Source organism: Triturus cristatus, chromosome 11 (genome assembly GCF_964204655.1).
Source record: "Triturus cristatus chromosome 11, aTriCri1.1, whole genome shotgun sequence".
NCBI lineage: Eukaryota > Metazoa > Chordata > Amphibia > Caudata > Salamandridae > Triturus > Triturus cristatus.
In genome coordinates, this window is record NC_140594.1 from 6,303,302 (window position 1) to 6,318,023 (window position 14,722).

Below are 14,722 nucleotides of genomic sequence, written 5' to 3' on the forward strand. Positions count from 1 at the left end.
AGCCGAAGGATGATGTTTTAGAGGCACAACCACGCCATCTGAGGGAAGGCAGCCAGTGAACTATAGCTGAAGGGTGCTGCGGTTCCAGGGCATTAGACCCCATCCGTAGGAAGGCACCCAGTGAACTGTAGCCAAAGGGTGCTATCCTACAGGCACAACCTCTCCATTCTAGGGAAGGCAGCCATTGAACTGTAGCCGAAGGGTGCTGTCCTAGGGCATTAGACCCTATCTAAAGGAATAGACCCACTGAACTGTAGCAGAAGGGTGATCTCCCAGGGCATTAGACCCCATCCGTAGGAAGGCACCCAGTAATCTGTAGCCGAAGGGTGCTGTCCTAGGGCATTAGACCCCTTCCCAGGGAAGGCACCAGTGAACAGACCCTGAATGGTGCTGTCCTACAGTCACAACATGAGGGAAGGCACCCGTTGAACTATAGCTGAAGGATGCTCTCCTACAGGTAAAACCACGCCATCCAAGGGAAGGCACCAACTGATCTGTAGCTGAAGGGTGCTGTCCTACAGACACAGCCACTCCATCCGAGGGAAGGTACCTAGTAAACTGTAGCCGAAGGATGATGTTCTAGAGGCACAACCACGCCATCTGAGGGAAGGCACCCAGTGAACTGTAGCGGAAGGGTGCTGTGCTAGGGCATTAGACCCTCGCTAAAGGAATGTTCCCACTGAACTGTAGCAGAAGGGTGCTCTCCCAGGGCATTAGACCCCATCCGTAGGAAGGCACCCAGTGAATTGTAGCCGACGAGTGCTATCCTACAGGCACAACCACCCCATCGGAGGGAAGGCAGCCAGTGAACTGTAGCCGAAGGGTGCTGTCCTAGGACATTAAACCCCATCTGAAGGAATGGACCCACTGAGCTGTAGCAGAAGGGTGATGTTCTAGAGGCACAACCACACCGTCCGAGGGAAGGGACACAGTAAACTGTAGCCGAAGGGTGCTATCCTACAGGCACAACCATGCCATACGAGGGAAGGCATTCACTGAACATAAGCCAAAGGATGCTATCCGAGAGAAGGCACCCAGTGAACGGTAGCCAAAGGGTGCTCTCCTAGGGCATTAGTCCCCATCTGAAGGAAGGACTCACTTGCAAGTAGCGGAAGGCTCAATTGTAGGGTATTTAACCCTATCTGAGGGAAGGGACCCACTGACAGGTAGCAAAAGGATATTCTTTGAGGGCATCAGACCATATCTGAGGGAGACGACCCACTGACATGTAGCACAAGGGCCCTACTGGAGGGCATTAAACCCTATCTGAGGGAAGGCAACCACTTATGTAGCGGAAGGGTGCTAACCTAGTGCTTTTTACCCTATATGAGGGAAGAACTTTGAAGTAGTGGAAGGGCCTTATTCTAGGGCATTAGACCCTATGCGAGGGACAGAACCCACTGACATGTAGCAAAAGGGCGCTATTGGAGGGCATTACACCGTATCTAAGGAAGGGAACCCCTTATGTAGCTGAAGGGTTCTAACCTAGGGCATTAGACCCTATCCGAGGAAAGGACTCACTTACAAGTAGCCGAAGGGCCCTATCCTACAGGCACAATGACCCCATTTGAGGGAAGGCACCGAGTGAACTATAGCCGAAAAGTTCTGTCCATGGGCATTAGACCCTATCCGAGGGGAAATGTAGCAAAAGGGACCTATTCCTGTGCATTATACCCGATACGAGGGAAGGGAACCACTGACTTGTAGCTGAAGGGTGCTAAACTAGGGCATTTGTCCTTATACGAGGGAAGGAACCCATTGACATGGTTCCTATTCTACCGAATTGGACCATATCTGAGGGAAGGGAACCACTTATATAGCTGAAGGGTGGTAACCTAGTGCTTTAGACCCTATCCAAGGGAAGGGTTCACTTACAAATAGCAGAAGGGTCCTATTCTAGGGCATTGACCCTATTTGACGGAAGGGAACTACTGATCTGTAGCCGAAAGGTGCTGTCAAAGGGCAGTAGACCCTATCCGAGGCGAAAGGACCCACTGACTTGTAGCAAAAGGGCCCTATTGGAGGGCAGTAGAACCTCTTCGATGGAAGGGAACCACTGATCTGTAGCAGAAGGGTCCTTACCAAGAGCTTTAGACCCTATCCGAGGGAAGGACTGACAAGTAGCAGAAGAGCCCTATCCTAGAGCATTAGATTCCATCAGAGGTGATGGGACCTACTGAAATATAGAGAATGGGTCCCATCTGAGGTCATTAGACCAGATCCGAAAGAAGGGACCCACTGACACGTAGTAGAAGGTCTCCGTCCTAGGACATTATACCCTGTCTGAGGAAAGGACCGACTTATGAGTAGCGCAATGCCCCTAGCCTAAGGCATCAGAGGCTCTCCGAGGGAAGGGACCAACTAGCATTTGGCAGAGAGCCATATTCTAGGGATTTAAGGCTACCTGAGGGAAATGATCCTCTTACAAGCAGCTACAGGGCCCTAGCTAGAGGTTCATCCTATGTGAGAGGAAGCACTTCTTGTCATGTAGGAGAAGGATCCTTTCATAAAGGGTTGTCTCCAGCTGAGTGGGGGGACCTGCTGACATGTCTAAGGTGAGGGGCCAGCCGACATGTAGGGGAAAGGTCCCCCATACCGAAGGTTTGAAACTATCCAAGGGAAGAGCCAACCAGCTTGTAGCAGAAGGCCCTTATCCAAGGGCGTTAGGCTGTGTCTGAGGAAACGAGCAATGGACAGCTAGAGGAAAGGCCCCATCCTAAAGGCGTGACCCTCTCCGAGGGTAGGGACCTGCTGACAAGTAAAGAAAAAGCCCTATTCTCATCTCTCAAAGGGGGTCCCTACTGACACATAAGGTAAGGGATCTATCCAAGAGGTTTCAGGCCATTTCGAAGGGATGGAGTTGCTGACATTTCAGAGAAGGGTCACATCACAGAAAACGGACAATGTCCTAATACCTTTACGCTATCCTAAATGAATGACCCATCTTAAGGGACTGACCCTATCTCATTGGAAGGAATGGGAATGGAATTAGACCTGTGCAAAATTTATACTGCACCAGTGTAATTTGCATAATATTGCAATACAAATCCTGAAATCACGCATCACTCCACTTAGCGTAGTTACACACCATTTGCAGTGAAAATTTACCATGAAAACACGAGAACAGAGCACGACCAGCTGTTGTTCACAGTGCTTATGTTTAAATGTGTCCTAGCACCAAAAATGGATATGCGGGCACGTTTTGCGCTAAAATATAATATGAAATGACGGATTTACATTTTGTGTAATTATGCATAATTTTGCCATGAATTAGCGTAATCACATGAAAGTAAATTATGCAAATGTCGCACACCCCTAAATGGATGCCTTGTGTTCTAATGCTGATAGAGCCACAGGGATGTCTGTGCCTTATTGAACCAATGAAAAGACTGGGTTAAAACTAATAGTTCCGGATCGCCTCTGACATTCAGCAAACCAGAGAAAAGTCTTATACAAGACACACTGGAATCTAAGATGGACCAGGGGATACCCTGGGAGTTGGATCTGGCTGTCACTGGACCATAGCCAGGCCATGGTGCTTTACATCAAAGCCATTGGAGATCTAAGACCATTAGTGTATCCTGGGACCATCCCATGTGGGTGTGATAGACCTGCATTGACTCTCAGACAACGAATGAACCCTGGGAGAGTGCCCTGTTGCTGTGCTAGACCTGTGTGTGCTCTCAGAGCATCGGTGGACCCCTGAGCCCACCACATGTGGGTGTGATAGACCTGCATGGACTCTCAGACAACAAATGAACCCTGGGAGAGTGCCCTGTTGCTGTGATAGACCTGTGTGGGCTCTCAGAGCATCGGTGGACCCTCAAGACCACCACATATGGGTGTGAGAGACCTGCATGGACTCTAAGACATCAAATGAACCCTGGGAGAGTGCCCTGTTGCTGTGATAGACCTGTGTGGGCTCTCAGAGCATCGGTGGACCCTTGAGACCACCACATGTGGATGTGAGAGACCTGTAGGGGGGGTCTAAGGCCATCAATGCACTGAAGTAGCGTCCCATATGGGTGAGATTAACCACTAGGGCCTTTTAAGACCATTAGTGCAGTGAAGTAGTGTCCTATGAACCTGTCATGGCCTGAATAGGTAGGTCCTTCCACCTTGATTCATCCTATGTGAGTGTGAGAGACCTGTATGGAGCTTTAAGCCCATCAATAGACTGAGGAGCTCTAAACCCATCAATGCACTAAAGTAGCTTCCAGTGTACCTGTGAAGGTCTGGATAGATCCTTACACCTTGACGCATTGTATGTGAGTGTGAGAGACCTGTATGGAGCTGAAGCCCATCAATAGACTGAAGTAGCGTCCAATGTAGCTGTGATGACCTGGATGCAATCTTACACCTTGATGCATCCTATGTGGGTGGGAGAGACCTCCATGGAGCTCTAAGCCATCAGTGCACTAAAGTAGCGTCCCATGTAGCTGTGATGACCTGGGTGAGACCTGGCATCCTTGCTGTGGTTTCCCTACCTTTTGTTTTACTTCAGATTTCCTGCTTTTGATGACTTTGTTTCTGCTGGCTTTAGGATTGTGCGCACTGTACCTCTGCTAACCAGTGCTAACATTCCCTCTCCTTCAACCATGTTGACTTATACCCAATTGGCATATTTAATTTACTTGCATGTCCCTATTAAAGTTGCACTACCTGAGTCCTAGGACCTGTAAATTAAAGCTACTAGCTCACCTGCAGCACTGATTACGCCACCCACTTAAGTAGCAGTTTAAGACTCATTGCAGCCTGTGTGTGTGCAGTGTTGAACTGCCATTTCGACTTCACAAAGTAAACCTTTTGCCAGGCCTAATCATTCCTTAATACATATATACCATCCCTAAGGTAGGCCCTGGACAGCCCCAAGAGCAGGGTGAAGTTGATTTAACAACTTTGACATGTACTTTTAAGTTTTATATGTCTTGGTCGTGCATTACTCTTAAGTCGATCTTGTCACTGCTGCAAGGCCTAACTTTCCCATAGGATAACATTAGAATTACCTTATTACATTTTATAAATGTCATTTCCAAATGGGAACAAGTAACACTTTCATGTTTAAACAGTAAAAGGTCCTGACTATGCCTCAGCGATTCCACATCTAGATTCTGTTTGTAGTCAGGGAAATATTTGCATAACATTTGAGAAAAGCAACTTTCAATGTGGGTTGATACTTTCGCCACCCAGGGAGTATTAGAGGAACACACACCCCTGGACGGAAAAGTTCATCAATGATAGTTACCGAAGCACACACAATAGTCCAGTGTTCACTTGTATTTCACCAGCAAATATAATACCCCAAAGTCCTAGATTATGCTGTGCGTTTTCTAATCTTCTCAGTATTTTTTTCAAATTTCTGGTGGAACAAAGCTTGACATCAAAGCAAGCAGCAGCCGACACATATTTCTATGATGGACTTTTTCAAGGCTGCAAATGATATATGTATATGTATATCAGAGTTCTTCTTTATTATAAAATTATCTTATTAGCTCGATCTAGCAGTTAAATTGCGACACTTTTGTTGGTTGGAGCTGCCCTTTTTGACACAGCACTCTAGTTTGTTGTTGCTCTTTCTGGATACAACTCTCTAGTTCGGTTCATCGTCCTCCCCTTGCTTTTCAACTATGCATCAATTGCATTGAATTTGCAGAGTTTCATGATCCTCACTGTGTGACCCCCTGATGGGAAAGGGTCCCCTGCGTGTGAATTAGGAGCCGCGATTGATGCCGCCTTCTGAGGGTCACAATATCCTCTGTCTGGAGCTTTTTCATGATCTATTAGATAGGGAGCCTGAGACAAACAAAAACGAAAATGATGTATAACAAGCATGAGTGTGTACTAAGAAATAACGTGTTTTTTTAACAGGTCTGTTTCAAGATATTATTTATTGAGTTACATATTTTATAATAAATGGGGAAGCATGGCTTTTTCAATAAAGTTTGTCTGCTTGTGCATGTATCCTCATCTAAAAATGTCAATAATTCCAGTACACAGCACTGATTGTGCCAGTATTCTTGCACACAGTCAGTCATTACTTGCGGTAGACAGCACTGCTCGTGCATATATTCACACACACAATATTGTTGTGTAGTTCCCACTAATCCGTGGGATATAAGCGTTTATTTAACAACATGATCCTGGACTGATTCCGGGCACCTCTGCATTAAATGTTGGCCTAGAGACCAGCTAGTTCACAGTGCCACCATAAGCCCCCGTAACCTTACCAGGGACCAAATAGCTTCTGGCAACCTCTGAACATGACAACCCTGACCATTCTGGGATTGAGGAAACAGATCAGGACCTTTCGCTCAGTCACTCATGCTTTCTTGTGCTCAGAGAAATATACAAAGAGTACACACCTGGGCATTTTCAATATATTTATTGAAGCAGCATTATTCTTATATAAAATACATGTGCTGCGATAATCAGATGAAAGGGATTACAACCACCAAAAGAGTGAATAGTAGATATAGTTCTACCATGCTGCTAAAACAGTGAATATATGCAGGCATATAAACAAAGCAATAATCAGGCGTACACCTACTATGCAAATCCTCCTCTAAGTGTACCTAGAGTGTTTTTAGGTGTGAAGCCAAGCCTCCGTCCATGGGACGATCCAACCCCATTACTGGGCGGGAGAGAATGCAGGAGCCTGTCTTGGTCACAAACTGGACACCACCTCACGAGAGATGTCAGACCGCTGCGTGGTGAAGTCCTAGCATGCAGGGACCCTCGTTGTCAGCTGAAGCGCCGCCTCTGCTAACCTTATGGAATGCTCTTTATTTATAGGAAGCAGCCTTGCGAATTGCGCATAGATTAGCGATGTTATGGATACGTAGACAGCCCTGTCGCCCATAGATGAAGATAGAACCACGTTTGTACATAGTGCATTGAAGGCCTTGTACATGGTGTTTGAGGCATCGTGATAATGTAGTGCGAATCAAGATGTGTAAACAAAGTAGTTTCAGAGAAACGAATCCAAAGTTGTTGTGCACGCACATATGTGCAAAGGTCACGGCAGAAATGTTATTTGTGAAAAATAGGACAATGTAAGAAATGAAATGCTTCGCCGTCATGGCATCTGGTAGACAGCACTTTTCGTGCATATACGCTATCACACAATACGTCCTCCTTACTTCCGTAAGAGAGCTCTGCTCGTACATATATTCTCACACACTATATGTCATTACTTCTGATAGACAGCACTGCTTGTGCATATATGCTCACACTATATGGCATTACTTCTTTCAGTTATCACTGCTCCTGCTTCTATTCTCACACACAGAGGGGCAGACTTCTTGCGCCACTGGTGTGTCACTTTTTGTCACGTACTAGTGGCATATTTTCCTGCTCCATATTTACAAGGACAGGAAAAGCCACCCTGCATGGCTTTTCCTCTCCTTGTAAATATGGCCCCTTCACACGCAGCACTTTGCGTGGAAGGGGCGTTCCGTGGGTGTTCCCACGCAACACCCACGGAACAAGACACATCTCCAGATTTACGAGGAATTGTAAATCTGGAAATGCGTCTGAATGCTACGCCATTCTAGGGGTGGCGTAGCGAGGTGCAAACGAGGAGAATTTTTTTTATTTCTCCTCGTTTTTTCCTCTTTCAAAGCGTGCTGCATTCTACAGCACGCATTGAAAGAGGAGAATGCCTGTAGTGATTGACTTTGTGCAGGAAAGTGCCCCTTCCTGCACAAAAACAATCTCCCCATGACGCAGGCACCCTTGTACCATGTTGCATGGGTGCCAGCGCATGGCAGCTGTTTGTGCGCCAGCGCAGGGGAGAGCACAGGAATGCGACATATCCTTGTAAATATATTGCATTCCTGTGCTTTGGAAGTGCCGCAGCCAAAGGGCTTGCAGTGCCACGCTGCGGCACCTTCGTCGTAAATCTGCCGCAGAATGTTTTTAGTTCTGGTAAACAGCGCTGGTTGTGCATATATTCTCACACAATATTTCAAAATTACTTCTGGTAGACAGCAATTTTTGTGAATGTATTCTCACACAAAATATGTCGTCATTACTTCTGGCACACAGAACTGCTTGTGCATGTATTCAATATGTCGTCATCACTTCCTGTAGACAGCATTGCTCACGCATAGTCTCTCACGCAATATGTCGCGCATGTATCCTCACACAGTCTCAATGCTTCTGGCAAACCACACTGTTCATGCATACATGCTCACACACAACATGCCATCATTACTTCCAGCACAAAAGACTGCTTGTGCATACATGCTCACACACAACATGCCATCATTACTTCCAGCACAAAAGACTGCTTGTGCATACATGCTCACACACAACATGCCATCATTACTTCCAGCACAAAAGACTGCTTGTGCATACATGCTCACACACAACATGCCATCATTACTTCCAGCACAAAAGACTGCTTGTGCATACATTCTCACACACAACATGCCATCATTACTTCCAGCACAAAAGACTGCTTGTGAATACATGCTCACACACAACATGCCATCATTACTTCCAGCACAAAAGACTGCTCGTGCATACATGCTCACACACAAAATGTGTCAATACTTCCAGCAGCTAGCACTGCTCATGCATGCATGCTCACACCTATGTGTCATTCCGGCTGGCACACAACAATGCTGGTGCATCATTTCTCACTCACAATATGTCATTACTTTCAGTAGAAAGAACTGCTCGTGCGTATAATCTCACGCACAATATCCTGTCATTACTTCCGGCAGACAGCGCGTTTCGTGCATACATGCTCTCAAACAATATGTCATCATGGCTTCCGGCACCCAGCCCGATCATGCATCCATTCCCAAACACAATCTGTCATTAGTTCCCGTCGATAGCTCTCTTCGTGCATACATGCTCTCACACAGCGCGTCATTCTTTCACCAAAGACAGCATTCCTTCTGCTTATTTATTCCATGTCACCTGGTCACATGTTCCATCTATTCCACTCCAGGCAGACACTGCGGATCCTGCATGTTTCCTACTCACAACATTACTCAAAAGCACATCTTTTTGTGGCATTCAATGATCTGTTCTCCAGTGTGTTTCTCTGAGGGGCTCTTGTGTTACCTTGGAGATGACAGGGTACCTTCTCTATTTCAGAACAAATGGCTCCCTGATGGAAATCCTGCAGGTTGATTTTGAGATCTCCGTTGGTGGTGGTGTGGCTGGAGCCCAGCAGATCACCTGGCAGGTGGAGTACCCGGGCGAAGACGGCGCAAGGGATCTGGTGGTGTCTGAGATCTTTGTGAGCCAGTCCTCCGTGGTGGGAATCGTCCCTCTTGCAATGGTGAGCATGAACCATCCTGACCACCAGATGTACTTGAATCAATGCCAACGACAGTCTCACAGCTCAGACTTACACCAGGGCTGTTGGAGGTGGTTGGTGGACTTTGTTGCGTGTAGATTGCGCTGCTGGAGTTTCTCATTGTGAGAAGTCGTGAAATGTTGGAGATGAACAATGAGGTACACAACTCAACAAACAATTATTCTTACCCAGGGCGAGGTATTTATTGTCACTTTCCCATTGGTCTTCAGTGTCATGGTAACCGTTAATGCTGAGCCTTCATTGGTGTACAGAAAGAATGATGGGTGGATCGCTTGAACGAATCTGAGCCCCTGGTGATTACCAGGGACCGCTCCCAATCCATTGGTATTTTGCACACCAGGCCACCTGTGTGTATATGCAAATCAGTCTTGACCCTGCTCCAATGGAACCAGTCCAGTCCGACCTGCCAAGCCAGGTCCTCCCTGAACCGGAACACGAGCAACTCAGGACCGGTTTTGCCCTAGCTGGGCCCATCCGCCGAGTACAGCTTGGTTCCAGTGACACAGTGTGCATGGTACCACGTCTGGGCACACCTGTACCTGTAGTGGTGTTGTTTCCTCTGCATTCTGCAGCACACAAAGAAAGAGGAATATGTTTCTGAGGATGGTTTTTGTGCAGGAAGGTAGGTGTCCCTTCTTGCACAAAAACAATCCCGCTTACAACGCATTCACTCTTGCACAATGGTGCATTGGCGCGAGGCAGCACATTGTGCGTCAGTCCTGGGAAATGACAGGAATGTGCCGTACAGTGTTAAGTACAGCGCATTCCTGCCTCATCACGCAGCGCAGCGCAGCGAGGTGGCGCGCTGTGGATCACTGTGTGGTTTGTTGATGAGAACGCCCCTAGGATTATATTTTTTCATTCCACAATCCCTCTCTTTTGTACTATTTATTCTGCAACTTTCAAAGCAAATCAAAGGTCATTAGTCCATATACGTTGTTGTGGGAGCCGGCCTCGTGGCGTGGTCCTGTTTCCCCGCGCTAAGCCGCACGAGGTCCCATGCACATCGGGGCTCCTCCATCTTGGATTGCAGGTCACTCCACGTGACCACCTGTATGACCCTGCTCTACCCGGCCTCGGTCCCAGCGAGGCCCGACATCAAGACGCCAACCCCTGGCCCGGGGATACCACGTGAGCCCTTCCCACTCCCAGCGGAGGGCAGTATCGATGGGACCCCCAACCGTCCTTCCACACCTAGGTGCGATCGCCCCACAGCCCTCGGGGGCCTGGCGCCTCTCCTGCTGGCAGTCTGGCCGCTCCCTCCCCGGCCTCTCCGCCCCCTCCGGGCGCACGGGTCCGGACATCAAAGGGCTCTCGTCCTATATCTGGGGCGACCCGACAACAGGGCAGTAGTTGTATCCTGGAGTCAAGAGCCCTGCTGATCGGATCGCGGCTGACCCTACGGAAGAAGACTCACCCTGAACCAACCCTTGAGCCCTGCTGACGACGTCGCGGCTCCATCGTGCTTAAAGACCTTCACGAACCTTTGGGGCCCTGCTGACGCTGTCGCGGCCCGACCTTGTTGAACCTTACCACCAGAGCCCAGCTGACCTCGTCGCGGCTCGACCTAAGCGGAACTACCATCTGAGCCCTGCAGACGACGTCGCGGCTCTCCACGTCCGAGCCGCTCTGAGACCAGCATCCAAGGTCTGGCGCAGAGCCCTCCCATGCCTGGCTGGCACTAAGACTGTCCCGCTACCCTATCCTCTTGAACGAACACTGAGACTCTGACAGGATCCCTCGATCCCTCTGTAAATATTGCACGTATTACTGCTGATAAAGAACCTAATCTCGCAACTACTATTGAGTCCTGTGTGGTGGTGTTACTGGGCCTAGTACGATCATAGGAGAAAGACCTCCCCGAGGGGGCTTCTCAGCGGCGCTCGGCTATAACTTTGTGGTAGGAAGGTGCCGGAGTAGTCTCCCCGACTACCTGGTGGGCCTCCCTCCAACATTTGGTGGCCAGCGACGGGATCCGAGCAAACGCAATCGTACAAGCAAGTAACGCAACCACTACCTGACCAGACGAGAAGAGAAAAAGGGAACCATGGATGGCCAAGAAGCAACCGTGGCCGCAACCTTCCAGTTGGAGAAACTGGAGGAATACACCCACAAGGAACTCAAACAATTCTGCAAAGACAAAGGGATCCCAACCACAGGATTGGGCACCAAGGAAGAAATGCAGAAAGCCCTGAAAGCCTGGGCAGAAACCGAGACCCCTCCACCCCGAGCCGAAGGGACCTCGGCCCGGGACGGAAACCTGCCGACCACTGCCCCGGCAAACGGGGAGCGAACCATCCCAGACACCGGCCTTTCCTCCGAAGAGATACGAGAACGGGAAAGGGCCCGGACACACGAAATGGACCTTGCCCGACTCCGGCTGGACGGTGAGCTCCTACTAGCGGAGAAAAAGATAGCCCTGGAGCAACTACGACTGCAAGAAGAGATCGAGGAGAAGAAAAGGCATCGGGAGCTAGAGGAGAGACGGCTAACCCTTGAGCACGAGAGGAGCCTTAAAGAACTTGAACTAAAAGCTAAAACTGGGGAGACCAGCAACCCCGGAGCCCGGGACGCTCTGCCCCCGACCGAGCCAAAGGTTCACATCCCCAAGGATGTCGTCAAGGAGTACTATAAAAATGACGACATCCAGCAATGGTTCCGAGCGTACGAAGTCGCCATGACCTCCCATCGGGTACCCCGGAAGGATTGGGGCGCCGGCCTATGGGGGAGGTTCCTCAGCGAGGGACGGGATACCCTGCTGCAACTCCCCGACGCAGTGATGACCTCGTACGACCACATGAAGGAAGCCCTACTCACCCGCTACGGACTGTCGGCCGAGATGTACCGGCAACGCTTCCGGGACTGCAAGAAGATCCCCGGTACCACATGGGTCGAATACGTGGACTTCTTCAGCCGAGCGATGGAAGGATGGATCAAAGGGAGCAAGGTCACCTCCTATAACGAACTATTCGACCTCATTGTCTGGGAGCACCTCGCCAACAACTGCTTTGTGGAACTAAGGCAACACCTCCTGGACAGTAAACTGACCGAGCCCCGGAAGCTCGCCGCCGAAGCGGACCGATGGGTCAACACCCGGGTCCCCCGGAACCCCGTGGGGGACTACCAACAGAGCACCACGGGACCTCCCCGCCAGCGCGGCGGAGGAGGGGTGTCCCACCGCAGTCGAGAATTCCCAGCTGGACCGCCCCGTAGTCCGCCACGAGGGCAAACAACCAACCCCGCTTCCCCGACCCAGGGCCGAAGAGGGACCCCTATCGCCCGGTCTGGACCACGACCGACAGTAACCTGCTTCGGATGTCAGCAGACCGGCCATTATGCAAGTGACCCGGCTTGCCCCGTGAACCGACGGAACGGGACCACGGGGCCACCTCCCCGACAAATTGCCGCCGCAGCCCTAGGGGAGGAAGAGGACGAGGAGGAGAACCACGACGACGGGTCCCCCGAGTGGGAACAGGCCGCCATGTCGCTTGTATGCCTGGGCTCCCGATAAATGGTGCCCCGCGCCACCATCCCAAGCAACACCCAGAAGTACCAACAGTGGGTCACCATCAATGGGCGACGGGCCGAGGCCCTCCGGGACACTGGGGCCAGTGTGACCGCTGTCCGCTGCCATCTGGTGACCCCCGAACAGATCCTACCACATGTCCTCTGCCCTGTCCGGACCGCCGACAACACCGAGAGCATGTGCCGGATGGCCCGAATCCCCTTCGAGTGGGGAGGAGTGTCCGGCACCCTAAAAGTGACTGTCCGCGACGACGCCCCGGTAGACTGCCTCCTGGGGAACGACCTAGAGAGCTCCCCCTGGGCCCAGGTGGAGCGCCGGGAGCATCTGGGGATGCTAGGACTACCCGAGTGGGCCTGCGCCACCACTCGGTCCATGACCGTCCAGCCAGCTGCGGCCCCGGCCCCCGACAAGCCGGCGGGACCCGAACAAACCACCTCCTCCGGCCCGGAGGAACCTGACGAGGAGGCCGGGCCGTCCGAACTTTCTCCCAACGAGGCCGCTCCCCTCAGCGAGATCCCCGAGCTGGCCCAGTGGCGCCACGACGGGGGCCCCACCCGCGAACAATTCCAGCAAGAACAGAAGGGCTGCCCGTCCCTCGAGGGGGCCCGACAGCAGGCGGCCGCCCAGGCTGCGGGGGACCCCTCGGGAACCCACTGGGTCTATTGGGACAAGGACTTGTTGTATAGCGAGCAGAAAGTCGCCGAACTAGGGGCCAGCCGGGTGCTGGTGGTCCCCCTCCGATTTCGAGAATTCCTCTTGAACCTGGCACATGACGTACCCCTCGCCGGACATCTCGGGCGGGACAAGACGTACAGCCGCCTCGTGACCCATTTCTATTGGCCCCGAATGAGACGAGACGTGGACCAGCACTGCCGGTCCTGCCCGACCTGCCAAGCTAGCGGGAAGACTGGGGGACGAGTGAAAGCTCCCCTACAACCATTTCCAGCCGTCCGCACCCCGTTCGAACGAGTGGGGATCGACATCGTGGGGCCCCTCGACCCCCGAACCGCCTTGGGCCACTGCTTCATCCTGGTACTGGTCGACCACGCCAACCGGTACCTCCTGACCTTGTGGAACCAGACTCGAAAGTTCCGTGCCCTGGCAGAAGCCAACCTTGAAGCCAGCCAAGAAGATATGAAACGCTGGTATGACGAGAATGCCTCAGCCGTCGAGTTTGATCCGGGCCAGCAAGTCTGGGTCATGTCACCCGTGGACCCCTGCGCCCTGCAGGACAAGTGGACCGGGCCCTTCAAGATAGTTGAAAGGAAGAGCCCCGTCACGTACCTGGTCGACATGGAGTCCCCGAGGAACCCCCTCAGGGTCCTGCACGCCAACCGGCTCAAGCCCCATTTTGCCCGAACTGAACTAAGCTTACTACTGGCTACCGACGATGGGGGTGAAAGTGACTCCGAGCCCCTACCAGACCTCCTGGGGTCCTCGAGCCAAGACGGCTCCTTGGAGGGCGTCCACCTCTCCGCCACCCTGACACCAGAGCAGCGCCATGATTGCCAGAAGCTACTGCAACCCTTCGCTGCCCTCTTCTCGCTCACGCCTGGGGTGACCCCCTGGTGCGTCCACGACGTGGACACGGGGGATAGCCCCCCTGTACGACACCGCGCTTATAGAGTGCCTGACCGAGTCCGGGCCTGCATAAAGACCGAGGTCGCCAAGATGCTCGCCCTCGGAGTCATCGAGCCTTCCGACAGCCCGTGGGCCAGCCCGGTAGTCTTGGTGCCGAAGGCCGCCGCCCCCGGCACGGCCCCCGAACTCAGATTCTGTGTCGACTACCGGGGCCTGAACGCAGTTACCAAGACCGATGCCCACCCTTTGCCACGAGCCGATGAGCTGATTGATCGCTTAGG

At 51.5% G+C, this 14,722-nt stretch overlaps 1 protein-coding gene across 1 annotated transcript in view; it reads left to right on the forward strand.

Moving 5' to 3' along the window:
* The window catches only part of TMEM132B (transmembrane protein 132B), a 900,530-nt gene that overhangs the window by 607,462 nt on the left and 278,346 nt on the right, over positions 1–14,722 (forward strand). Inside the window, exon 4 of the mRNA XM_085633641.1 lies at positions 9,109–9,295. Coding sequence (XP_085489767.1) covers positions 9,109–9,295 — 187 coding nt within the window. The remainder of the gene's footprint in view (positions 1–9,108; positions 9,296–14,722) is intronic.